Genomic DNA, 27,851 nt, shown 5'->3' with positions numbered 1-27,851 from the left:
TGTTTCCACTTTTTCCCCTTCTCTTTGCCATAAAGTGATGGGGCTGGATACCACGATCTTAGTTTTTTTAATGTTAAGTTTTAAGCTAGCGTTTTCACCCTTCTCTTTTCATGCTCATCAAGAGACTCTTTAGTTCCTCTTCGTTTCTGCCATTAAAGTGGTATTATCTGCATATCTGAGGTTGTTGATATTTTCCTGGGAATCTTAATTCTAGCTTGTGATACATCCAGCCCAGCATTTTGTATGATATACCCTGCATAGAAGTTAAATAACCAGAGTGACAATATACATCCATGTCAGTCTACAGCCTTGACAATATACTCCTTTCCCAATTTTGAAGTAGTCCGTTGTTCCATGTCTGGTTCCAACTGTTGCTTCTTGACCTGCGTACAAGTTTGTCAGGAGACAGGTAAGGTGGTCTAATTCCCATCTCTTTAAGAATTTTCCACAGTTTGTTGTGCTCCACACAGTCAAAGGCTTTAGCATAGTCTGTTAGTAAAGCAGAAGTGGATGTTTTCTGGAATTCTCTTGCTTTCTCTATGATCCAACAAATGTTGGCAATTTGACCTCTGGTTCCTCTGCCTTTTCTAAACCCAGCTTGTACATCTGGGAGTTCTTGGCTCACATACTGTTGCAGTCTAGCTTGAAGGATTTTGTGCATAACCTTGCTAGCATGTGAAATAAGCGCACTTGTATGGTAGTTTGAACATTGTTTGGCATTTCTTTAATCTGGGAAACAAATCCATTGTAAAGCTTTCTGAATTTACCTCTCTTACTTCTAATAAGAATGAAATATATAATTATAATCAGGGGCATTCAGATGTTTTAAGTTCAGGAGCAGGATGGATGTCACTGGGATACATAGTCATACATTTATTTAAAATGAAAAATGAGATCATACTTTTTCCAATGAAAACAAGTCTGATTTGGCCAATTGTTTTGATAGTGGGGAGTGGCTTTGCTAATTAGATCATATGGTGGGCATTTTTTAAATTAAATGATCTAAATCTGTGACTTTAAAGATTTAATGAAAACATCTCTAAAGCATGTGGTAAGATCATTTTATTAAAAAATTAATGTTGGCATTGATATATAGAAATTGACAATGCTTTGCTTATTCCAACCTTTTCTGTTAGGTCAAGTAAAGTTCCTTTAAAAGAATAGCCCCTGTAAGAGGTACTGATATAATTATTAGTAAATAATAATTAAAGCCTTTTTGATACCATCAGAAATCAGGAAATGGAATATTCTAACAAGTGGGTAACAAGTCCTTTGGCAGGTTGGATGGTTTTTCAGTTCTTTGCTTTCAACAATATTGAAAAAGGACTTGATTTAATTGTCAGCTGATCATTAAAATAAATTTTGCTGATAGCTTACTGTGTAATTTTGGCATATAACTTGGAAGGAGTTCAAAGAATTGAGTGATATTACTGTAACAGTGTTCTGTTCCAAGATACCATTTATATGAATAAAGTTTCTCAGCACTTAAAATCTAATCTTAGAAAGGGGAGGGGGGGCTTCTGTTGAGCCATGTATGATTCTAATAATAAGTTATACTATCTACAAATATTTAAACATCGAAACACCAGTTGGGGGAAAGAAAAGCTCATTCATCTCATTGAGATACATTTTAATAAAATTTTAAGCTTAGTAATTACTTAGAAAACATATAATATTTGTGATCAGTTATATTAATGAGAATTGTAATAAAAGCACAATCCAGGAGAATTTTTTAAATTTCTTGGAGGCTCATGGTCACGGGAAATTGGTTTTAAGTACAGTTGACACTTGTTGCAGAAAAGTATTGAAAGGGGGTCCATACAATGCATTAAAGCATAAAGATACACCTTAGCACAAAATTCTCTAGGGAATGTGGAATGGCAGTACGAGCTGAAAAAGAAAAATGAAAGTTTTTTATGTGATAAATATGAGTTTGACTTGAAAATGTCAATTCTGGGAACTTACAAATAGTTAAACTTTGGATTAAAAAAAAAGTTGAAAAAAAAATGGAGTAGAAGGGGACATATACCATTTTCAGCAGAACGGAAAAACCACTATTGGCATAGTTCTTAACCTGCATTGAAAGTAGTAAGTGACTGGGCACTTCTAAATCTCTCCTTTTGCCAAATGTGGCATAGAAGCTAACCTGGTAGATTAAAAGCACACTCCACGTGAGCTCATAGTAATGAAAAATAGTGTCCATTTTTCCAATGGATTTGCTACACAAAGCATGAGATAAAAACATTGTTTCAGTGCGTAGGTGAACTGCTCATGGAACTTGTGAATGGTTAACAGGTCAAAGACAGGTGTACCTCAAGGTTATGGGGCAAGGAGGAGTGGTGATGGGTGTTGAACGGCAGGAGAAATTCAACATCCCAAAGTGCTTTCTGGAAACACCTGTGTTCTGATTAGCAGGAATGCAAGGATGGGGCCAGACTGGGGAAGCTAACCGCCTTTGTTCAGCTTCTGTGGGGTTCCTTCCTGTCTCATGCCTGCCTCTCTTTCTCTCCTGCCCCTACAGTCGCTGCTCAGCATTCCGGGCTCCCCATTCCTCTCCCGCCACAACAGCAAGAGCAGCATCTTCAGCTTCAGGGGGCCCGGGCGGTTCCGGGACCCGGGCTCGGAGAATGAGTTTGCGGACGACGAGCACAGCACGGTGGAGGAGAGCGAGGGCCGCCGGGACTCGCTCTTCATCCCCATCCGGGCGCGCGAGCGCCGCAGCAGCTACAGTGGCTACAGCGGCTACAGCCAGGGCAGCCGCTCGTCGCGCATCTTCCCCAGCCTGCGGCGCAGCGTCAAGCGCAACAGCACAGTGGACTGCAACGGCGTGGTGTCCCTCATCGGCGGCCCCGGCTCCCACATCAGCGGGCGTCTCCTGCCAGAGGTGAAAATAGATAAGGCAGCTACTGATGACAGTGTAAGGAAGTAACACCGGTAGACCGCGGCTAGGCATGGCAGTCTCTCCCGCTCCCTTCCTCTCTTCTCTCCTTTGCTCCGCCCATCCCTCTCGATCCCACTTGCTCCCGTCTGGACTCACGTCTCTACCGCCTACAGCTTCTGTTTTCTCCCTCCTGATTTGTTTCTATTTCTTTCTTCAGCCCTCCTCCTTCGCTCACCCTCTTTTCCCTTGTTTATTCCTTGCTCCATTTCCCCATCCCCACCCCTATCTTCCTTTCTTGTTTCTGACTCTTGCCCTTCCCCCATCAGCCCTTAATTTTATCGATGTTTCTTTCTCTCCATCTTTTGCACTTCTCTCTCTGCCTCTCTCCCCCACCCTACCCCCACCTGCTTTGACTGAATGCCTCTGGCCAGCGGATCCTGCCCAGATGGAATGAGAAGGGCCTTTGCCATCACCAATGACCAAGTCTAAGCGGGTTTGAAACTACCATTGCTTCTCTCCCCCTACGTCCTGCCTCCTCATAGGGAAACAGCTTGGACTTTAAAGCTCTTTTATTTCTATTAAAAAAAAAAAAAAGTTCAAATATACCTTTGAACAATTTTCTTAGTCTCCTCTACAAGAATGAGATGTGATTTTTCCAAAGAGGCATGTGCGTGTGTGATGCTGAGGGTAGGAAGTGGGCACTGGGAGAGCCAGGCAAAGAGGTGAAGGAAACTGATGGGGAGCTGGACATTTAATAAGGGGATTGAGATAAATCAAAGGAGGGGAAGGTAGGTGGTTGGGGCAAGAACACATGGTACATGGGGGAGGAGGGAACAGGGAAGTGAAAGATGAATTTTAAATGTAATCAAATGTCAGGCTCTGGAGAAGTGGCATATAATAGCTTCACTTCACAAAATCACTTGGCAAGGGGTTGGGATAATGGCACCCCTCTTTGGGAAAAGCCATCTCTTTAACATTTCTTTAGATTCTAAGCTGTTTATACCTTTTTTATAGCTTTAAATTCTTATAACCTTAATGATCCTGATCCTGTCTACCTCTGATTCCTTAGCTTTCCTCAGTCCCTCCTTAGCTGGTCTGAGCTTCTTAAGATAGCATGTCGGTCCGTTTTGTTCTAACACTTCAATTTCCTCTAACACAGCATGAAGATAGCCAACCCTTTAATTAGCATGATGCATGTGTGGAGGAAAACTGGACGATCAAGGATGGAATTACTCAGAATGACTTGTTATTTAGCACTTTGGGACAGTTGTTTGACTATCCTAGGACAGTTGTTGACTGTCCTAAATTCAAAAGACAGGATGTTTGATGTTGTCTTTCTCTTCCTACTCTTTTATTTAAAAGCAAAATATTTTCCCCCTTACATTTAGATGGTTCTTTACAAGCTACAATTTACTTTTACATGCCTTATTTGTTCTAAGTAAAAATTCCATAAGGCTGATAAAGTGGAGCTGATAGACCTGTTTCTGAGATGGGGAAACAGGCTCAGTGAATTTGTACTCCTTGGGGTTACACAACTCATCACTGAAAAACTTTTCAGAAACCCGAGTCTTTGATTTCTCAGTTAATTTTAATGTCTTCTCTACCTAGTCACATGACCATTGCTCTTCTTGAGAACTGTTTGTTTCAGATCAGGTATAATAAGAACAATAATAATAACATAGTAGTTCCAAAGTCCCCCACTAAACCAGACAGTTGGCCAAAATATATATTACGAATGACTATCTTTACTTTAAATCTAACTTTTGACTTTCACTAATTCTATGTCTAGATATAAATTTTGGGCTCCACAATTAGATAGAAAATTATATTCTCTGAATAAATAAGAGACGAAATCAGTGGAGAATGACAGGTAGATCACCATGGACAGTACAGTTGGGACAGTTTAAATGTTGAGAACCACAGTAACATTTGATACCCTACCAGTTTTAAAAAATATTTAAGTCAAATAATATATCTTGCTTTTTCTTTGAAGAGAAAGTATTAGAAAAGGTGTCCAGGAAGAAGGAGCTTGAACTTCAGCTTAAAGGCAGATAAGCAGGTTTGCAGGTTTCGTTTTTGTTTTTTTAGCAGCTTCTGTTATATTGTGTGGGAGAAAAATGTGAGAAGCAGTTGAGCAGATGGCTGTGGCATGTACCGCTGTCTGCACTGCCTTACCCTGTGGCTGATGGAATGCTACCTTTGGGATTTGGGGGGGTCCTGCACACTCAGCACCCTGTAAGCACTTAGGAGAATTCTTTGCAGTGGTCCTGAGTGATGATGCTGACAGACTTGAGCATTCCCAAGGTCAGGAGATCAGATCCCAAAGTGGCAGGAAGATGAGGAAGGCAGGACTAAATTATTCTCAAGGGCTTCATAACTGGGAAAAACTGTTTTGTCGAAAGCCATAAGGAAGCACCTCCTAGTAGTTAATGGTGTGGAAAAACACCTAAGTTATATGAATAAACCAAAAAGACCCAAACAAAAACAGAATGCATATTGCTTGTGTGGTATATCATCTATGTAAAGACAAACTGCATAGGGAAAAGGATGACTGACTAGAAGTTAACAGCATTGGGAGGGGAAATAACTAGTGTGTTTTTTTTCCTTTCTTACACTTTGTTGTTCTTTCTAATTTGCTACAGTGGGCCTAATCCTTACAGCTACCATATATTGAGCTCTAACTACACTATGCTCAGCAGTTTACACATATGTTCTCATTTAACCTCCTCATTCAGTAGGTGGTTTTATCCAGTTAACAGAGATTTGGTAACTTGTGGAAATGATACCAAGGTCTTTCTGATGCCGAGAGAACTTCCTGACTGCTTATTTTGGAAGTAGGAAAACAGTCATTTATCTTAGAAGGAATTAATATATTCATGATGTTACATGCAGCCTGGGCCAAATGAGCAATTATTATACCCCTTTCGGCTAGAAGATAGCGATTCTCACTGTCAAAACATTTTGGATGTGTCTGCAGCTACGGATTAACTTGTCTTCACCTGAACCATCAGAATGCTTCCAGTTACGTACTCATGCTTTATGGACTGGTATGGGAGCCGCTGATGGTCCACAGTTGGTCTCACACAGCATGAATGCTTGAGCTATGCCACATATGTAGTTTTTATTTAGGCTCAAATGAAGAAATACAATATTCTTAATGAAAAAAAGACACCCAGACATCACCTCATTAGAATCTCATCAAAAATATTTCACATCTTCATTCACTATTCAGTTGTGGTTGAGTGGTGATGATTTCTTGATGGTTTGAGAATTTTTGCTTTTGCTTTTTGCTGAAACACAGGATAAGGGGACTTTTCCCATGTCTTTTCAGCTCTGAGCTGGAAAATCATTGCTCTTCACTTGTAAAGGAAGCGGGTGCTCCTGACTATCCAAAACACACATGACTCAGAAGCCATGTTGCAGATGTAGAAGTATTATCTCATTTCATGCTCACAGCACCTGCCCTCTGAGTTAGATCCTACTACTGTGTGCATTTTATGGGGAGGAAACCAAGGCTTAGAGAAATAAAGTCACTTGTCCAAGGTTGCACCGTAAGCAGTATAGTTAGGATTTGAATCCAGACAATCTAACTGCACGGCGTTAACCACTAACTATTATGCTATGCTGACTATGAAGCCTGGGTTCTTCATGATCCTGAAAAATTAGCATCTCTAAGCCCATATCCTTATCTGTAAAAAAAAAAAAAGTGAGATAAAAGGACCTTTGTTAGACAGCTATTTGAATTAAATATAATAATAATAACGTTTATAAAATGTGAAGCATATTACTTGGCCCATTCTTGGTATTCAGAAATTCAATTTCTATTCCTTTCCATGTGCATTTTTGGTCTTTTTAACTGGAAAAGTAGACAGTGGGATTTCTGCTGAATTGCTTGACTTGGAGAGAGTCAGATTTCTTCTAAGATTCTAAAGATCCTTTGAGAAGAAGTTTTTGTACAGTTGTTTTGAAGCAAAATACATACCACAGAAATTTTAGCAAGGCTTGAACTGGTTCTAAAATGCTCTAAATTTTAGTTCCAAGAAAGGTGACTGGCTGATAAATTTCCAGTTATGTATTTCCATGTGAAATCAGTTTAGAATCAATAACAAGTTGAGATTCCTTGGGTAGATCTGTGGAAATGTGGTCAAAACCTGACATCGGCAGATATGGTAGAATATCTCTTTGAGAAGGGCAGCTACAATTTAGGAGGTTGGAAGTCAGTGGCTAAATGCTTAATAAACTTTGCATTTGAGTTAAGAGAAATGGAACAAATTTGTCCTGGGTTTAAAGTAATTAAGGTTCTCAATTGCTTCCTCTATTACTCCTTAGGGGCTGAATTTTTAAAAGGCAGAGGCTCCTGACTTTTTACTTTTCCTTCTCTCTCCCCAACAAAATGAAACAAAAATACACACCTTCATCTGCCCCGCGCCCCAAAATGACCTAAAAAAAATCAGGCAGGGGAGAAAATGAGTATATGATCTTTCCTGTGGTCCCTGGGTCTCAGCATGCTTGGAGGAAGACGCCTTCGCTGCATGTCCCAGGTGATGAGAATTGGGCAGCTGAGCCAATAACAGAGACATATCTCACTGAATCCTATTCAGATTCTAGATGGAAGGTGATGATGAAGCTGCTGTACCTGGGGAAAAGTCTGCTCCAGGTTTTCTTCCTTTCAGTTGGCCGTAGTCTAACACAAGAAACGACAGCCAACATTACTGTTAGGGAAATAAAATGGTGCAGATACTTAGACAGTTTGACAGCTCCTCCAAAAGATAAACATAGTTACCATATGACCCAGGAATTCTATTCCTAGGTATATTATCCAGGGAAATTTCAAATGTGTTCACACAAAAATTTATACATAAGTCTTCTTAAAATCTTTATTCATAATAGCCAAAAAGTACAAACAATTCAAGTACCTACTAGCTGATGAATGGAGAAACAAAATGTGATACAATGGAATCCCTATAATGGACTCTCATTAGCCAACATGAATTGATACATTCTACAGTATGAATAAACCTTGAAAAATTATGCTAGGTGAGAGGAGCTAGGCACATACCATATTGTTGCATTTATGTGAAATGTCTGGAAAAAGCAGATCCATACAGAAAGCAGATTGTTGGTTCCTAGAGGCTGGGTAGAGGCAGGGGTTGGGAGTGACTGCTGACAGGTGGTGGTGTTTGGTATGATGAAAATGTCCTGGCGTTAAATAGTAACAGCCTTGTGAGTCCACCCGTGTGCGCTGAGTCTCCTCAGTAGTGTTCGACTCTGTGACCCTGTGAACTGTAGCCCACTAGGCTCCCCTATCCATGAGGTTCTCCAGGCAATAATACTGGAGTGAGTTGCTATGCCCTCCTCCAGGGAATCTTCCCAACCCAGGGACTGAACCCATATCTCTTATGTCTCCTGCATTGGCAGGCGGATTCTTTACCCTAGCACCACCTGGGAAGCCCATCTGCATTGTAAATATACTAAAAGCTACTGAGTCATATACTTTATAATGGTTCAAATGGTGAGTTTTATGTTATATACATTTTATCTCAATTTTTTCTAATTGGAAAAAAAACAGAAACACTGGCCCAGTATCTGGACTTTCAGTCCCAGCTTTCACAACCTCGCCTGGGGAGGAGGGACTGCCACAGGGACCCACCCATCTTGGTATATCCTATGTGCCCTGATTTCAGTGGGGTGAATTTTCTTAGTAGCAGAGATGCATTTTTCTCTGGATATCATCTTAGCTCCCAACTGGTGCTTCGCACTCTTAAGGAGTGTTCCTCATAGGCTTTTTTAGGTTATATCATTTTAGGCAGTTAACTGTGATGAATATGTTTGCTCTGTCTCTCCGTTAATCAGTGTGATCTGCTGAGTACTAAGAAATGGATACACAAAGGGACAATGAACGGACTATATATGAAAATAGAATTTTCACCTGGGCAGCCAAGGTCTGTTTACCTACAATAATTAATCGATTTGTCTACAATAAACAGGGGCTTCCCAGGTGGCACAGTGGTGAAGAATCTGCCTGCCAGTGCAGGGGATGCAGGAGACACCGGTAGGATCCCTGGGTCAGGAAGATCCCCTGGAGGAGGAAATGGCCTGGAGAGTTCCATGGACAAAGGAATTGGAGGGCCACAGTCCACGAAGTCTCAAAGAGGCATACACGACACATACAATAATAACACAACACATACAATAAATAACCAAGAGACCAGCCTGCTGTAAACCAAACTTTGAGAAAGCCAGATTGCTATCTCTAGTGACGGTCCAGGGAGCTAAACAGTAACTTCTGTAACAATCAGCCCAAAGCAGCCAGGGCTTGATTACTAGATTAATAACTGACAACTTCCCTAATTTTTGTCCCTGTTTCCAGTTTAGGACTGCCCAGAGAAAGCCAAATAGGCACCCCTAGCCAATCATGTAGGCTGCCCTGCTGCTTCTTAGCTTGCCTGCAGCTTCCTACCAGCAGCCTTGAATCAGGCACACCTAAAGCCTTTTGGTTTTTTCCTATTCCTATTCAAGACTCTGCTACTCTGCCTGCCTTTCAACTTCTGCCAAAAACGTGCATGATGTGACTTAACTCCCTCACTACATCAAACTCAGAATAAATAGCCTTTGATTTTCTTATTTAGTTGATCTTTGTTTATTTCCGCCGTACAGATAACATCTTATACACATTTATGCAGTCTGCATTCCTTCTTCCTTCTCAAAGGAATTCCACTGCATAATCAGTATTTCTGTAGCACATCGGGTAATTGGCGCCCAAGAATCACCAAAGATGCAGGTGAAAGGGAGGTGGAGGAGGCACTCTCTGATCAGTTGAGAATTGTTCCAGAAACTCCTCTTTACTATTAAGACATCCCAAAAAGTACCCTCAATCCTCTTTCTAGTCAAGCTGTCTTCCTCCAAACCACCATTTCTGATTTATATCATTGTAGGTTAGCTTTCTTGCGTTTTTGCAGGCCCATATGCAAATAAAATATGTAGCTTTTATTTGGCTTGTTTCATTCATCAGAATGTTTGGATGTACGTTCATGTTGTTCTGTGTATCAGTGAGTGAGTGAGTGAGTGAAGTCGCTCAGTCGTGTCCGACTCTTTGCGACCCGTGGACTGTAGCCCACCAAGCTCCTCCATCCATGGGATTGTCCAGGCAAGAATACTGGAGTGGGTTGCCAGTTCCTTCTCCAGGGGATCTTCCCGACCCAGGGATCGAACCCAGGTCTACCACATTGCAGGCAGACGCTTTAACCTCTGTTCATTCTTTGGTATTGATGAGTGGTATTTTATTGTATAAATATACCCCAATTTGTTTATCCGTTTTCCTGTTGTTGGACATTCACATTATTTCCAGTTTGTGGTAGTATGGCTTGCTGAGAGCATTTTTATACAGCTCTCTTTGTAGATAAGTGTTTTTGTCTATATTGAATAAATACCTCAGAATGAAATTCCTGGGTCATATGGTACATATATGTTTAACTTTATTTACATAAGAAACTACCAAACAAGTGTTCTGAAACAGTTATACCATTTTTTGTACTCCCACAAACAATGTGTTAGAGTTCCAGTTGCTCCGTATTCCTAGCACATAATTAATGCTGACTTTAGAATTTTAGTGGACATAAAATGTTACTGTGATTTTTAAATGATTTGTTTAGTTTTGGCTGTGCTGGGTCTCTGTCGCTGTGCACTGGGTTTCTCTGGTTGTGACGAGTGGTGGCTTCTCCTGTCGCAGCGCGTGGGCTCTAGGCGCGCACCCAGTAGCCGTGCCACATGGCCTCAGTAGTTACACCTCATAGGCTTAGCTGTTGTGCAGCATGTGGGATCTTCCCGGACCAGGCATCGAACCCATGTTCCCTGCATTCGTAGGCAGATTCTTACTCACTGAACCACCAGGGAAGTCCCTTATAAAAATTTTGTTTATTTATTTATTATGATTTTAATTTACATTTCTTTGTTGAAAATGATGCTTTTATCTCTTCATATGCTTATTGGCTTCACAGTTATCTTTTCTTGTTAATTGTTTATTCACATCTTTTGCCCATTTTCAGTTGTACTGTTCATCTTTCGTGGATTTTTTTTAGTTTTTTGTATGTTGGGGATGCAAGTGCTTTATTAGGTAGGTAAATTTTTAATTTTAATGAAGTGCAGTGTATCAGTTAGTTTTCTTCCACGATGTTTTTTTTGCATCCTATCCAAGAAATCTTTGCTGATCCCCAAGAACATGAAGATGTTTTTCTTCTATAAGCTTTATGGTTCTGAGTTTTACATTTAGGTCTTTGATTCAACTCAAATTAATTAATTTCAAATTACTATTGTAAAAGGTATAATTAAAATTTTTATTTTCAATTATTTGTTTCCAGAATATAGAAATACAGTTGATTTTTGCATATTGACCTTATAGCTCATGACCTTGATAAATTAGTGTATTGGTTGTGTTAGCCTTGGAGGGTTTTTTGTTTTGGGGTTTGTTTGTTCGTTAAATTCCATAGTTTTTCCTACATGTACAATATTTTCTGTGAATAGCAGCAACTGCAGTCTTTATGCTTTCAACTTATTTTTCTTGCTTTATTACACTAGCTAAGACTTTAGGTACAAAATTGAATAGAATTGATAAAAGCATACATCCTTCCGTGTCTCCAGTATTAGAGGAAAAGGATTTAATGTTTCACTGAGAAGTGTAATGTTGGCTATAGATTTCATAAATGTTCTTTGTCAGATTGGAACTGCTACATTGTTATTCATGGCTTGCTAAGAAATTTTATTTTTATGCAGAAGTGTTGAATTTTGCTAAGTGTTCTTTTTTCTGCATGAGTAAGATGATCATATGGTTTTTCTCCTTTATTCTGTTATTGTGATGAATAACACTGACTTTTCCCCTAGTATTAAATTAACTTTGCTTTCCTGGAATAAGCCCTGGTGGTCATTATATAGTATCCTTTGTATATATTGTTGGATTCTATTTATTCATATTTGTTAAGAATTTCACATTTCTGTTTATGGGAGATTTTGGTCTCTAATTGTCTTTTCTTGTAATATTCTTGTCAGATTTAATATCAGGGTTATGTTAGTTTTATAAAACAAGTTGACAAGCATTCTCTTAAACTTTGTTTTCTGAAAGAATTTGTGTAGAATTGGTATTATTTCTTGCATCTGTAACATTTGATGGAATTCACTTGCAGAGGCCTATCTGGGTCTAGAGTTCTCTTAGTGATAAGATGTTTTATTATTATTTTGTAAATTAATATGGGCTATTTAGATTTTTTATTTCTTCTTATGTCAGTTTTTATAAGTTGTGTTTGGATATGTTTGTCCATTTCATTTAAGATGAAATAGCATAAAATTGTTCATAATGTATCCTTTTTATTTTAATAATTCCTGTAGTAAAGTAATGCTCACAATTCTCCAAGCCAGGCTTCAGCAATACGTGAACCGTGAACTCCCTGATGTTCAAGCTGGTTTTAGAAAAGGCAGAGGAACCAGAGATCAAATTGCCAACATCCGCTGGATCGTGGAAAAAGCAAGAGCGTTCCAGAAAAACATCTACTTCTGCTTTATTGACTATGCCAAAGCCTTTGACTCTGTGGATCACAATAAACTGTGGAAAATTCTGAGAGAGATGGGAATACCAGACCACCTGACCTGCCTCTTGAGAAATCTGTATGCAGGTCAGGAAGCAACAGTTAGAACTGGACATGGAACAACAGACTGGTTCCAAATAGGAAAAGGAGTACGTCAAGGCTGTATATTGTCACCCTGCTTATTTAACTTCTATGCAGAGTATATCATGGGAAACGCTGGACTGGAAGAAACACAAGCTGGAATCGAGATTGCCGGGAGAAATATCAATAACCTCAGATATGCAGATGACACCACCCTTATGGCAGAAAGTGAAGAGGAACTAAAAAGCCTCTTGATGAAAGTGAAAGAAGAGAGTGAAAAAGTTGGCTTAAAACTCAACATTCAGAAAACGAAGATCATGGCATCCGGTCCCATCACTTCATGGGAAATAGATGGGGAAACAGTGGAAACAGTGTCAGACTTTATTTGGGGGGGCTCCAAAATCACTGCAGGTGGTGACTGCAGCCATGAAATCAAAAGACGCTTACTCCTTGGAAGAAAAGTTATGACCAACCTAGACAGCATATTCAAAAGCAGAAACATTACTTTGCCGACTAAGGTCTGTCTAGTCAAGGCTATGGTTTTTCCTGTGGTCATGTATGGATGTGAGAGTTGGACTGTGAAGAAGGCTGAGCGCCGAAGAATTGATGCTTTTGAACTGTGGTGTTGGAGAAGACTCTTGAGAGTCCCTTGGACTGCAAGGAGATCCAACAAGTCCATTCTGAAGATCAGCCCTGGGTGTTCTTTGGAAGGAATGATGCTGAAGCTGAAACTCCAGTACTTTGGCCACCTCATGAGAAGAGTTGACTCATTGGAAAAGACTCTGATGCTGGGAGGGATTGTGGGCAGGAGGAGAAGGGGATGACAGAGGATGAGATGGCTGGATGGCATCACCAACTCCGGGAGCTGGTGATGGACAGGGAGGTCTGGTGTGCTGCGATTCGTGGGGTCACAAAAAGTTGGACATGACTGAGCGACTGAACTGAACTGATAGGATTTGTAGTTAATATCTGCCTTTTTCATTCCTAAAAATTATAATTTGCATTTTCTCTATTTTTTTCTTGATCAGTCTTGCCAGGGGAATTATCAGTTTTATTAATCTTTTTAAAGAACCAATATTTGACCTATTTAAAAATTGTATGTTGTTTATCTATTTACTAATTCATTGATTTCCATTCTTACTGTTATGTCCTTTCATCTACTAACCTAGATGAAAGGTAAATAAGATGAAACCCTGCTTACCTAGGGTTTAATTTGATCTTCTTTTACTAGTTTCTTAAGATGGAAGCTTAGATAATTGATTTTATATCTTTTTTATTTTTTAATATAAACATTTAAAGCTGAAAATTTTTCTCTTAACAGTTTCATTAGCTTTATCCCATAAATCTTGATGTATTATGTTTTCATTATCATCAGTTAAAATATTTTTTAGTTTCCCTGTGATCATCTTTTTGATTCATGGATCTTTAGAAGACTTGTTTAATTTGCAAATATGTGGGAATTTTCTGGATATCTTATTGTTACCAAGATTTTTGGTGGAGCCATTTATTTGGATCTATGCTAAAAACTTATGATTATACAGTGGAAGTGAGAAATAAGAGCCTAGATCTGATAGATAGAGTGCCTGATGAACTATGGACTGAGGTTCGTACATTGTACAGGAGACAGGGATCAAGACCATGCCCATGGAAAAGAAATGCAAAAAAGCAAAATGGCTGTCTGGGAAGGGCTTACAAATAGCTGTGAAAAGAAGAGCGGCGAAAAGCAAAGGAGAAAAGGAAAGATAGAAGCATCTGAATGCAGAGTTCCAAAGAACAGCAAGAAGAGATAAGAAAGCCTTCTTCAGTGATCAATGCAAAGAAATAGAGGAAAAGAACAGAATGGGAAAGACTAGAGATCTCTTCAAGAAAATTAGAGATACCAAGGGAACATTTCATGCAAAGATGGGCTCGATAAAGGACAGAAATGGTATGGACATAACAGGAGCAGAAGATATTAAGAAGAGATGGCAAGAATACACGGAAGAACTGCATAAAAAAGATCTTCACGACCCAGATAATCATGATGATGTGATCACTAATCTAGAGCGAGATATCTTGGAATGTGAAGTCAAGCAGGCCTTAGAAAGCATCGCTACGAACAAAGCTAGTGGAGGTGATAGAATTCCAGTCGAGCTGTTTCAAATCCTGAAAGATGATGCTGTGAAAGTGCTGCACTCAGTATGCCAGCAAATTTGGAAAACTCAGCAGTGGCCACAGGACTGGAAAAGATCAGTTTTCATTCCAATCCCAAAGAAAGGCAATGCAAAAGAATGCTCAAACTACTGAACAATTGCACTCATCTCACATGCTAGTAAAGTAATGCTTAAAATTCTCCAAGCCAGGCTTCAGCAATACGTGAACCGTGAACTCCCTGATGTTCAAGCTGGTTTTAGAAAAGGCAGAGGAACCAGAGATCAAATTGCCAACATCCGCTGGATCGTGGAAAAAGCAAGAGCGTTCCAGAAAAACATCTACTTCTGCTTTATTGACTATGCCAAAGCCTTTGACTCTGTGGATCACAATAAACTGTGGAAAATTCTGAGAGAGATGGGAATACCAGACCACCTTACCTGCCTCCTGAGAAATCTGTATGCAGGTCAGGAAGCAACAGTTAGAACTGGACATGGAACAACAGACTGGTTCCAAATAGGAAAAGGAGTACGTCAAGGCTGTATATTGTCACCCTGCTTATTTAACTTCTATGCAGAGTATATCATGGGAAACGCTGGACTGGAAGAAACACAAGCTGGAATCGAGATTGCCGGGAGAAATATCAATAACCTCAGATATGCAGATGACACCACCCTTATGGCAGAAAGTGAAGAGGAACTAAAAAGCCTCTTGATGAAAGTGAAAGAAGAGAGTGAAAAAGTTGGCTTAAAACTCAACATTCAGAAAACGAAGATCATGGCATCCGGTCCCATCACTTCATGGGAAATAGATGGGGAAACAGTGGAAACAGTGTCAGACTTTATTTGGGGGGGCTCCAAAATCACTGCAGGTGGTGACTGCAGCCATGAAATCAAAAGACGCTTACTCCTTGGAAGAAAAGTTATGACCAACCTAGATAGCATATTCAAAAGCAGAAACATTACTTTGCCGACTAAGGTCTGTCTAGTCAAGGCTATGGTTTTTCCTGTGGTCATGTATGGATGTGAGAGTTGGACTGTGAAGAAGGCTGAGTGCCGAAGAATTGATGCTTTTGAACTGTGGTGTTGGAGAAGACTCTTGAGAATCCCTTGGACTGCAGGGAGATCCAACGAGTCCATTCTCAAGGAGATCAGCCCTGGGTGTTCTTTGGAAGGAATGATGCTGAAGCTGAAACTCCAGTACTTTGCCCACCTCATGCAAAGAGTGGACTCATTGGAAAAGACTCTGATGCTGGGAGGGATTGTGAGCAGGAGGAGAAGGGGATGACAGAGGATGAGATGGCTGGATGGCATCACGGACTCGATGGACGTGAGTCTGAGTGAACTCTGGGAGTTGGTGATGGACAGGGAGGCCTGGTGTGCTGCGATTCATGGGGTTGCAAAGAGTCGGACATGACTGAGCAACTGAACTGAACTGAACTGATGCTAAATACTCTTGGCTTTGTAAAAAAATAATTAATGAATTTTTCTTTTGACCCTCTAAAGTTTCTTAAATATGGGCTTTGAGATATTCATTTCTTGGCATCGTCTTTCATTTGTTTCTTTTTTGAAACTTAATTGATGTACAGTGTGTATTATAGTTCTATAACACATTATGGATTATGGGATAAATTTTAATATTTCAAAGTTGTCTCCACATAGTCCTGCTATAGTTTACTTTTATTTTACATAGAAAGATATAAATAATACTTGTCCCATCTTAATATTAAGTTTGGAGGTTAATTTTTCTTTAATTTTTGTGGATATTTTTAACCCAAGCTCAAAATTGTTTTCTTTTGGATAGGTATCAACAAATGATAACCTAATAATTTGACCAGGTCTTTTTAGATAGCATTTTTACTAAGTTTGTTTTTCAGAGTTGTTGTTATTAAAGTCTGAAGAATTTATGTATGCTGATATCCAGTGTGCCCAGAAAACAGCAAGCGGCATTAGTACCAAAGCCATACTAAGCGCAGTTGCATCATCTTTGATGAACCAGCCAGTCCACTAGGTATTACAGTACCGTGGAGGTCAGCATTATAGAAATCTGTCTACTGTAGATTTGCACAAGGGCAGTTCAGTAAAAATCTAGAGTCATAGGTGTTAGAAATAAGAATGTCCATTGTATTGGGACTTTCTGTGTTCATTTTTAGATGATTGTCACTCTTAAAATGTAGTAGTTTAATCTCATTTATCAAGTGTCATGAATATCAGGCTGGGAATGGTAGCAAAAAGTGATTTCTCCAAGAAACATATATTATCATGAACTGAGGTAATCGTTAAGAAGTCATTCTTACAAATGCAGATGTTGCTATAGTATTGCATTAGGAATTCCCAAGGAAACCGGTTCTTTTTCTCTTCCATTTCTTCTGTAGCTCTGCCAAACAAACAAAATAGAACAAATAAAACCCTAAGGTGAACCACATCTCTGAATCTGAAACTGTCTGATAAAATACTACAATGTGATAAAGATATAGTCTGTCAGGAGCTTTGTTCAGTATGGTTCTTAAAATCTAAATCTATATAAGAATAAAAAAGACTTTCTGACGTAGCTCTCCAAAGACCCTTGTTTTCTTTTCAGAACACTCTGGCGCTGATTAGACAAATACTTCTCTAGCTTCATGCAAACATATGTCTTCCCTGTCCTGTGAGGGACAGTGACTGTCTCTGCCCTCTTCCCTGCACAGGGAAGGAGCCCCCAGGTTTATATGGATGACGTGTTACAGTGGACAACATGGTTACTAGAAAGTTGGGTTTTAAGCCACCCTATTAAGCCTAATCTGATGTAGAATATTCAGGTTGGCACAAAGAATACAAGTGAGAGACATTAAGAAACCCTTTGCTATAATCTACCGTATCAGCATTGCCCAGGGTGGACTGTGTGGAAAATACTTTAACAATCTGATGGTATTTTCTGCCCTTTTTATTTGGTTGGGAATTTGAACATTGCAGGTTAACTCATAAAATAAAAACGTAAAAAGGCAAGGTACCCCTATATGAGGCAATGTCTTTTATTAAGATAGCAAAACCTAACATACTTGTTTATCGTGGCCTGGAGGATATTTGGGGTAGACCTTCAACTTGCTAATGTTCAGTGAGGCCCAGGTTTGACATGTGAAAGTGACAGTCTGGTAGAATGATGGTGTTCCTATACATGGAGGAGACAGCATCTGTAATATTCAGTGTGCTCAGGGACTTGGCCCTTCATAAAATTTCAAGTACAGGTGAGTTTGACTTTTTTTCATCATACGGTCCAATTCTATCTAAATGCTGTGGAGAAGAGACGAGGACAGGAAAACCTCAGGGTCTGCTTCTGATGGCATTGCCCCAGGGAATCTGGTGTTTCTACTCCATGCTTAGATTGAGCAGGTGAAGTATGTGGGTCCCAGCCAGGCTCTTGGGCTCATTGTAGATTTTATACACACCTAAACAACTTGGTCTTGTCATCTCTGGAACTAAGGATGACCCATGGCCAATTTGTTTCATTCTACCTCTTGAAGTAAATAGGACTGTAGGATTAGAATAAAAAGATCTAATGAAGAGCATATGTTCTTATTCCTCTGGACTATATCCAGTAAGGTATATCCTTAACATTTATAAGACTTCACTCACCCAACTTCCTGTTTGTTTTCTCTTTTTTTAAGGCTACAACTGAGGTGGAAATTAAGAAGAAAGGCCCTGGATCTCTGTTAGTTTCTATGGACCAACTGGCTTCCTATGGACGAAAGGACAGGATCAACAGTATATTGAGCGTTGTTACAAATACACTGGTAGAAGGTATGTGCCCTGTGATGTTGGTCCAAGCTGCTGGGATATAAATATGTAGTGTGTGTAATATGAATATAATCCCTTGGTCTGAGTTTTGCTTGCAAAAACTACCTCTGAGCTTTAGGAATAGAGTCTGTTGGTTGTAGAAACCAGCATCCCAAATCTGCATGCAGAGAATCCAGTAAGGACTTCAAAGCTGCGGCCAGCACTGTGCACAGATAGGTAAGAAGTACAAAGGAACAATGTTAAGAGTGAGCCAGGGGATCTTGGGAAGGCTCTGTAATCATCACAGGTGAGGAACAGATGAGCTGATGTGAGACAGAGAGGAGCGTAGACTGAAGAACTGTCATGACGTAAGATGACGGAAGCCCCTCATGCCCCCGACCACCAGGCGTGCCTTCCCCGTTTCCTTTTTAGCTGCTTACAAAGCTTTTGGTTTTCCCTTAAGGACAAATGCACTGTGCGTTTTGATTATACCTAATTCTGCCTCTCTTTAAACACCCCCACATATCCATAAATACACTGGGCATGTGAACAGGTAAGCCGAAAGCCCCCTTACGTTGGCACTCGGTGCCCCGGGGAAGAGCGGCCGCTGTTGAACCATAGCATGTCTGCAGCAGCATAGCTGTCAGAGCCTGGACTCCACGTCAGGGGCTCCTCCGCACCACAGCCTGACTTGCTGAGAGGCAGCTGAGCATTTCGCATTACCCCGAAGTCCCCCAGCACAGGTCCGCTTTCGGTCTGGTCATGTCTGTATGCCAGGCTCTTCTGGATTTCTTCGGTGGTAGATTCAGTGACTAGATTTGTTTTCTCACGGGATTCTGGTTGACTCCAAATGCTGCTGCTTCATTTGATGCATGTTATTTTAGCTGATTGGTCACGTGATGGACCCACACTGTTCCTGACTGCAGTTCTCCAGCGTCCACACTCCCAGGCTACCCCATAATACTTAGAGTCAAGTACTGGAGTGGATTGCCGTTTCCTTCTCCAGAGATAAGGAGACTCAAATTATTCTGGTGTTCCTGGAACAATTTTTTTTTTTTGAGTCATTTAAGCAAAATACCACTTCTGGTCTGTGCGTGTTTGGGGGAGGGTATGTGTGTGGGTGTGTTGGGCAGAGGCAGGCATCTCTGGTGCAAGGAGAATCCCTAGAAATGAACCTCAAGCTCCCCTGGACTGATCACATCTGCACACGTAGGCAAGGAGTTAGACTAAACCTAGACTGGTCTTGAGAGTGTATCAAGTAAAAGGAACACTGAACTAACTGCTTTCAGCTCCTGATTTCTTTAATTCTCATTGAGGTCATTGTCTGATAGAACACCTTTAAACTTTATACTTTGAGATAACATGTAAATAATTGCAAATCATAAGAATTCCAAGAAAAGATATATTATTAATAGCTTAAAAACCTTGGCTAATTTTATTCTTCACTTGGAGAGCAAGACAAGGTTTCTCTGACTATCTATGGCAGTTGAGAAAGAAAAGCTAACAACCTCCACCAGGCATATTTTATTCCTGGTAAAAACATCAGAGCAGGAGAACTATCCATGCAGTACAACAGTGATTTATTGATTACCTCAGGGGCCTGGCACAGGGTGTGGCAAAAGCTGATGCTCAAAAGATGTGTACTGAGCTGAATTTTGTTGTGCTTGAAGCTGGGGAGGAGCACTGGGGCTGCAGGAGTCCTTTGGGGGCCTTAGCACCTGTGCCGCCCTTCTCTCCGATCCCCTCTCCTAATATTTGATTTTCTTTGCTAAAGGTGATGAGACAGAGCTGCTGTGAGCAAAGAACAGTGGTTGGCTGCAGCTGAATGATGTGAGAAAGAATTAATGGACAATAAGAAAGATCTATTCCTATTTAACCACCGCTCCCTCTGTATTTCATGATTGCTGCAGCAAGGAAAGCCAGCGTTGAATGAATAATCATTTGTTCTTTTCAGGCCTTCAGTTAGGAAACTGGCATCATTTTAGTCCAAAGAAGCAGACCTCTTATCTAATGGTTTAGAAACCACAATGGAGAATTCCAGAATACTGTAAATAATGGGATAATCCTGCCTGCTCTCCCCCCCCCATCCTATTGCAAACATGCTCACCAGGATCCAGTAAACTCAGTGGAATTCACTGTCAGCAGAGCCATAACTCTGGGGGATAGTTCAGACGACAAGACATGGGATAGTGGCAGAGAGTGATACAGTCTTACTTCTCAAACAGTAGAGCTGCGGGAGAGAGTTGAAGTAAGAATGAGGAAGTGATGGTGCTTAGCATTATTAATTCTCAAGTTAAGCAGCTTCAAAAGTGTCAGTGCAATTGCTTACCGGGTATCTTCCTTTGCAGCCGTGGCTGTCAGCTCTGTGAGGGTGACGACTCTTGTTCACCAGATATATTCCCAGTGCCTGGCCCATTGTTGAACTGAGCTGGGAGAGGCCCTTGCCTCCAGAAGCCTCCTGGTCTGCTGAGGCTGCCATCTTGGAGGAATCCTGAGGCCTCTCTCTGCAAGCAGTCCCCAGTGCCCTCGAGGCTGGGAAGACTACAGTCACCTCTCTGAAAATGTTCAGGAACAAACTAAGAGAAGCTCCACAAACTTTTGGACATCTCTCCCCATAGGTTAACACGTTTCCCCAGACCACGTTCTTCCACCGTTCCAGGCATGTGGGGCCAATAACAGTTTGCAGAGTTGCGAGTCACTTCATAAACCTCCTTATTCCCCTAGTCGATCTTTCCTAGCTCCTAGAGCTCCACAGCTTTACTTAGTCTCTGTGAAACGGAAAAGATTATCCCAACGATCTTCTCGTCTCTGTAAATGAGGGGAGGAGATGCCTAGTATCCCTTCCTGGTGCCCTATAGGGTAGGGAAACCCACCCCGCCCTTTGCTGTCTGGGGAGGACTGGGAGCTTAGTTCATTGTGAAACATTACAATTGTATCACCGGTTAGAAACGCGAACAGTCACCGCTTCAACCTCCACCTGCCGGTAAACAGCAGACATTTGGAGAAAGGAGGAGATTAAAAAAGGAACGGAACCAAATTTCCAAATATGTACTATAAGAATTTATGGAAATAAGAGAACCTTTTCAATTTTCTTTTTTAGGAGAAAACTAAATTTACCTTGGGAAGGGAGGGAGTTCTGTGAGGAAGAAGCCAAAGCAAATTTTCTTCACAGACTTCCTTTCCCACGCAGACTCCCACGTGGCGCTTACTGTGGCCCTTAAATCTGAAAAACCAAGGCAACCTATTTTCTTAGCAACCAGGGAGCCAATCAGAAGCCCAACCAAAGCACCCCATCTAAAATAAAGCCATCACCATGGGCACCTTCCAGCTGGTTGGAAATGGGGGAAGTAGACTGATACAAAGCAGCCATCTTGTTCTTGGTGAAATGTTGGGAAATTTTTTTCTATTCCCGAATGATTTGATTTCATTAGTGGATTTGAGTAGGGCTAGGGCAGTAGGAGACACAGTTGTATCCAACCCCACAAAACCAAGACCTGGCCTCTAAGGACTGTCATGCTGCCGAGTTTTCAGAGTTATACCTCTTAAAGAACATCCTTCCAGATCAAGGTTCTTGAACCTTAGTGATGCTGTGTATTATATTTTATGTTTAATTTGAAGGGATCTCACACCTAGATTCGGAGAAGGCAATGGCAACCCACGGCAGTACTCTTGCCTGGAAAATCCCATGGACGGAGGAGCCTGGTAGGCTGCAGTCCATGGGGTCGCTAAGAGTTGGACACGACTGAGCGACTTCACTTTCACTTTTCACTTTCATGCATTGGAGAAGGAAATGGCAACCCACTCCAGTGTTCTTGCCTGGAGAATCCCAGGGATGGGGGAGCCTGGTGGGCTGCCGTCTCTGGGGTCGCACAGAGTCGGACACGACTAAAGCGACTCAGCAGCAGCAGCAGGAAACCTAGATTGTTGTAGCAGAATAGCTGTCTGTGTTTGATCATCCTTTCCCATCTTCGCATTGTAAAACTGCCTTCGAGCTTATTGCGTCCAGTGATTCTCAGTCTGATTTTATTAGAGTCCTAGGACCCTGAGGCAGCACCTCAGGGAAGGAAGACTTGGATTACACTGGACTCCAAGCTCCTCTTCCTGCCTCAGCTAGAGCAGCTCCTGGTTTGTCTGTTTTATGTACTGGAGGTCAAATAAGAACTTGTTTGAAGACAACGGGTTCTGCTTTTAAAAGAGTAACAAACTAAAGAGACAGAGAGGAGAAGACAAGAGAATAAGAAAAAGGAAAAAAGAAAGAGGTCAAGGGAAGGGAAGAGGAAGAAGATAGAGAAGGGAAGGGTGAGAGTGGGAATGGGTAAAAGCAAGAGAAAGAGAGAGAGGAGGGATGACAGAGAGGAGGGAAGGAGCAGAGAGGAACGGACGCGGTTTCTGCTCCTGTCAGCGCTGCGAACTCCCACATCCTCAAGAGCAGAAGAGAGTCCACATGGTGGCTTGACTGACGATGCAGATTCTGCTGTAAAGAAAATGTATAATAGCAGCAAATACTTCCATAGCACCACTTGCTATACACTAGGGTGTTCTGAGGCACTTTATATATATTTTAGCTCATTTAATTCCCACAGAAAATTGAAGTAATTTACTCAAGGCCCACCGTTAGCAATTGTCTGAGCTGATTGCACCGACGTATGTCTGGCTTCAGAGTGTTCTGCTTCTCTGATAATAGTTTAATGATACAATGTGTATCTACCGTTTATTGAGGAATTACCTTATGCCAGGCCCGGTGCTATCTGTTGTCAACCACTGAGTGTGTAAGTGATGGAGAATTGAGGACTCCTTTAGTCCTGTAGCTTAGAAGTCAGTGCCCTTTCAGATGACGCAGCAGGGGCATAGAGAAGTCAGCACTACCTTGCCTGAGATCGTACAGTTGTGCATGTTAAAGCCAGCTGGTCCAGGGCTGCCATGCTCCCCAAACGGGTGTGTTGAGTTTTGTTTATAACTAGATCATTGTTAACAGGGATGGGACCTGGGGCTGATCAGCCTCCTTTTTGCCTTCAAGAGAAGGAAAACTGACGGAAACTCTCAGGAGAGTTTGCACTCCCCAGCCACCTTCCTTCTCGTGTCGATAACAGTGAGACCCGCCAAGCCTAACCCTTTCATTTCCTTCCCAAGACTGAGGGGCTCCCTTTGTTCTTGACCCACTACAGAGTTGGAAGAGTCTCAGAGGAAGTGCCCGCCATGCTGGTATAAATTTGCCAACACTTTCCTCATCTGGGAGTGTCACCCTTACTGGATAAAGCTGAAGGAGATTGTGAACTTGATTGTTATGGACCCTTTCGTGGACCTGGCCATCACCATCTGCATCGTCCTGAACACCCTGTTTATGGCAATGGAGCACCATCCTATGACGCCACAGTTTGAACACGTCTTGGCTGTAGGAAATCTGGTAAGATGGGGCACAGCCTCCGGATTTCACCATCTGAACAAGTTTTGCCTGTGGGTAATGTTTTTTTTCTGATACTGAGAGCTGGAGTTTAGTCAAAAAGAAAGTAATAGTTAATTGGAAGACAAATGCTCCCACATATGCTGCAGCCCCAGCCGCTTCTGCTAGCTGTTGTGATCCCTTGGCTCTTTTCTCTTTCTGCAGAACTTTGAAGACGTCATTTAGGAGCTCTTGGCAGGCATGCAACCCTGGTGGCAGAATGGGAGGCCTGGTGCAGTGGGTGGGTTTCAGCAACCTCAGCCAAGGACTTGCGGATGTCTCTCTCTTCTGTTTCTCACTTTTTAATTCTGTATGACTCCAGCAAATCACTACCCCTCTCACCTTCAGTAACAACCACCGCAAAATAGGGGAGGTCTTTTAGTATGTTACACGTAATGATAAATTTTCCCACACTGTCGTATCTTCATTATTCATATGGGGACTATCTACAGGAAATTTTAGATTCTACGCTGGTCTCCCCCCACCCCAGTCCAACTTCTGAGCTATCATCCAGTTTCTAACCAGTAGTTGATCTGTGCCAAATTTATTTTAATGTTGGCTCAAGTCATAAATTTCATTATATTATTTAGACAGTAAGTATGCAGTTTTTTTTAAAAAAGTAGATTATACAGTATATTCAGAAGTCAAGTAGTTGTGATTTAGGGATTATCTTCTTTAGTACGAAAATCAGGAGTTGATTAAATTTTGATAGTAAAAAATTAATTGGGAAGAATCCTCTAGGTCATCTGGCCTCATTATCCCTTAGAAATTGCACCATGGGCCTACCATTCTAGGTGTCAGCATGTAATTTGTGCATAATCAGTGCTTGGTAATTGTTTCTCTCTCTCCCTCTCTCTCTTTCATACACACACACAGTTTCTACCTTAAGTCTTAATACTCTATCAGTGCATTATAATAGTGATATCATTTTGAGTTCTAATTCTGGAATACATACATGGCAAAAGGGATCCCTTATCTGGCTAGTTGTCACAGCTGATTGTATTCCCGAGTACATGTCCGTATGCTGCTGTAATCTTCCCCATGTCCATGACTGAGTTAGTGACGCACTTCCAGCCCACCACTGTGGTGGGCAGTTCAGTGAAATACCTGTAGTCTTGAAGCAGGACACCCCCATAGACTATCCGGGAAATCTGTTAACCTGCTCTGAAAGGTGCCCGAGGGTCAGCTTGCTATGTGATTGACTGACTTCGGGGCTTGGCATCAAGCAGCATTTTTGAGCCAATCAACAGTATCATACAGATATACTCTTTATGTTATTGCCCAATGGTTATGTAATGAGAAATGTTACTTGATCAACTTTGTTATTGATAGTGGTGGTATATTTTCTATAGTTTTTTGTGTTTTTTTCCCTAAAGTCTTTGCTTTTACTTGCTTTTGGCAAAATCGGTCCTTGATTTTCAAGGGATTTTGAGAGGCCTTTTCACATACTACCAACAGAATTGCCTCAGGCTGGGCCAGGAAATAACATCATTTTCTCCTTCTTGAAAACTTAAGAGACTTAGGGTCACACCGAAATTAGAGTTGTGAGCATTCAGACAACTTTGCTCAGAATCATCAATGAAGGAAAAGGAGAAAGGAAAAGGTCAACAGCTGATGCTCAGGGAGCCAAGCCAACCAGTCCAAGCTCTAGAATGGGAAAGCACTCCAAGGGCAGAGTCTTCAAGGGAGAAGTAATGTACGAGGAGCAGTGGGGGCGGAGAGCAGTGAATGGTCCAGGATACTTTGGACTCAGAGGGAGGGAGAGATATCAGGAAGGGTATCTAGACTGGGGCCATTGGGTAACCAAGGGTGAAATGGGGGTGACTGAGCAAGGAACAGGGTGAAGTTTAAAATCAGGAGCTCTGTTTTGGATATATTCAGTCAGTTCAGTCGCTCAGTCATGTCCAACTCTTTGCGACCCTATGAACCGCAGCACGCCAGGCCTCCCTGTCCATCACCAACTCCCGAAATCTACCCAAACTCATGTCCATTGAGTCGGTAATGCCATCCAACCATCTCATCCTCTGTCGTACCTTTCTTCTCCTGCCTTCAATCTTTCCCAACATCAGGGTCTTTTCAAATGAGTCAGCTCTTCACATCAGGTGGCCAGAGTATTGGAGTTTCAGCTTCAACATCTGTACTTCCAGTGAGCACCCAGGACTGATCTCTTTTAGGCTGGACTGGTTGGATCTCCTTGCAGTCCAAGGGACTCCCAAGAGTCTTCTCCAACACCACAGTTCAAAAGCATCAATTCTTCAGCACTCAGCTTTCTTTATGGTCCATCTCTCACATCCATACATGACTACTAGAAAAACCATAGCCTTGACTAGACAGACATTTGTTGACAAAGTAATGCCTCTGCTTTTTAATATGCTATCTAGGTTGGTCATAACTTTCCTTCCAAGGAGTAAGTGTCTTTTAATTTCATGGCTGCAGTCACCATCTGCAGTGATTTTGGAGCCCAGAAAAATAAGGTCAGCCACTGTTTCCACTGTTTCCCCATCTATCTGCCATGAAGTGAGGGGACCGTCCGGCTGCCATGATGTTAGTTTTCTGAATGTTGAGCTTTAAGCCAACTTTTTCACTCTCCTCTTTCACTTTCATCAGGAGGCTCTTAAGTTCTTCTTCACCCTCTGCCATAAGGGTGGTGTCATCTGCATATCTGAGGTTATTGATATTTCTCCCGGCAATCTTGATTCCAGCTTGTACTTCTTGCAGCCCACCGTTTCTCATGATGTACTCTGCATAGAAGTTAAATAAGCAGGGTGACAATATACAGCCTTGACATACTCCTTTTCCTATTTGGAAACAGTCTATTGTTCCATGTCCAGTTCTAACTGTTGCTTCCTGACCTGCATACAGGTTCTCAAGAGGCAGGTCAGGTGGTCTGGTATTCCCATCTCTTTCAGAATTTTCCAGTTTATTGTGATCCACACAGTCAAGGGCTTTGGCATAGTCAATAAAGCAGAAACAGATGTTTTCCTGGAACTCTTTTGCTTTTTCTGTGATCCAGCAGATGTTGGCAATTTGATCTCTGATTCCTCTGCCTTTTCTAAAACGAGCTTGAACATCTGGAAGTTCACAGTTCACGTATTGCTGAAGCCTGGCTTGGAGAATTTTGAGCATTACTTTACTAGTGTGGACATATAAGCTGTGAATAAGCCATTGATTTCTGTCCAGAAATGTTTTGGATAAGTAATACCATGTCATCAGTATTTGAGAGGATTAAACAAGAACCCGTACAGAAGTTTTGGAAATAGTGAAAAGTACTCTCCACACCTAGGAACTGTGTAAGTGTAGTTCAGTAGGAGAATTTTCAAAGACTTGGAGATGTGGATACAGCCTTTGACGGAACCTGAGAGTAAGAGGACAGCAACAAAGAAAGACGGATGAACGAGCTCATGAGATAGTCTAGGACCTGCTCTTGTGCTTGGACAGAGAGGCTTTCTCCGCAGCTGGGACAGTGAATTGGGTTGTGTTTGTACACAGATGTACACTGTTGTGTTTGTCCTTGGATGTTTTTGAGGGAAGATAAGAACAGCATTCTATAAATTAGCAATCCCTGTCTCTTCCAGTCTCTCCCTAAGAAAAACTGTTCGTAGTAGGAGGAAGCATAAAGATAGTTCCACCCAGCCCCCGTGTTTATAGAGGGAATTGAAGCCAGGGGGGCGACGTGACTTTTGTATTGTTTGGTAGGTAAATGTAATCGTTCTTTTCCTGCCTTTTTGTTGTTGTTGTTTTGGTAACCATTTGAACACAACAGTGAGTTTATAAGGTAGTTTTTTAAACAGTCTCAGTCTTCCAGAAAAGTTTCAAGTGCAATATATAAAAACTACCTTTTAAAAGTAAGTTGCTGATGTAGCCTGTCACCCCTGAATACTGCAATGTGTGGGGTTTTTTAATTTATTTATTTTTATTTATTTATCTATTGTGTATTTGGCTGGGCCAGATCTTAGTTGCAGCACCTAAGATCGTCAGTCTGTGTTGCAGCA

The 27,851-nt window shown here is 41.4% G+C and overlaps 1 protein-coding gene across 5 annotated transcripts in view; it reads left to right on the top strand.

Annotated features, from left to right (window-relative positions):
* Window positions 1-27,851, top strand: part of SCN8A (sodium voltage-gated channel alpha subunit 8) — a 122,996-nt gene that overhangs the window by 59,016 nt on the left and 36,129 nt on the right. For 4 of the 5 annotated variants that reach the window (XM_069584349.1, XM_069584347.1, XM_069584346.1 and 1 more), the window contains exons 11-13: window positions 2,522-2,884; window positions 18,311-18,443; window positions 23,585-23,823. In XM_069584349.1, the coding sequence (XP_069440450.1) occupies window positions 2,522-2,884; window positions 18,311-18,443; window positions 23,585-23,823 (735 nt within the window). Of the gene's footprint in view, window positions 1-2,521; window positions 2,918-18,310; window positions 18,444-23,584; window positions 23,824-27,851 lie in introns of all 5 variants that reach the window. The other variant, XM_069584348.1, reaches the window with a different exon arrangement.

Source organism: Ovis canadensis, chromosome 3 (assembly GCF_042477335.2).
Source record: "Ovis canadensis isolate MfBH-ARS-UI-01 breed Bighorn chromosome 3, ARS-UI_OviCan_v2, whole genome shotgun sequence".
NCBI classification, from domain to species: domain Eukaryota; kingdom Metazoa; phylum Chordata; class Mammalia; order Artiodactyla; family Bovidae; genus Ovis; species Ovis canadensis.
The sequence above is the reverse complement of the archived record's forward strand: the minus strand, read 5'-3'. Positions and strand labels throughout refer to the sequence as shown.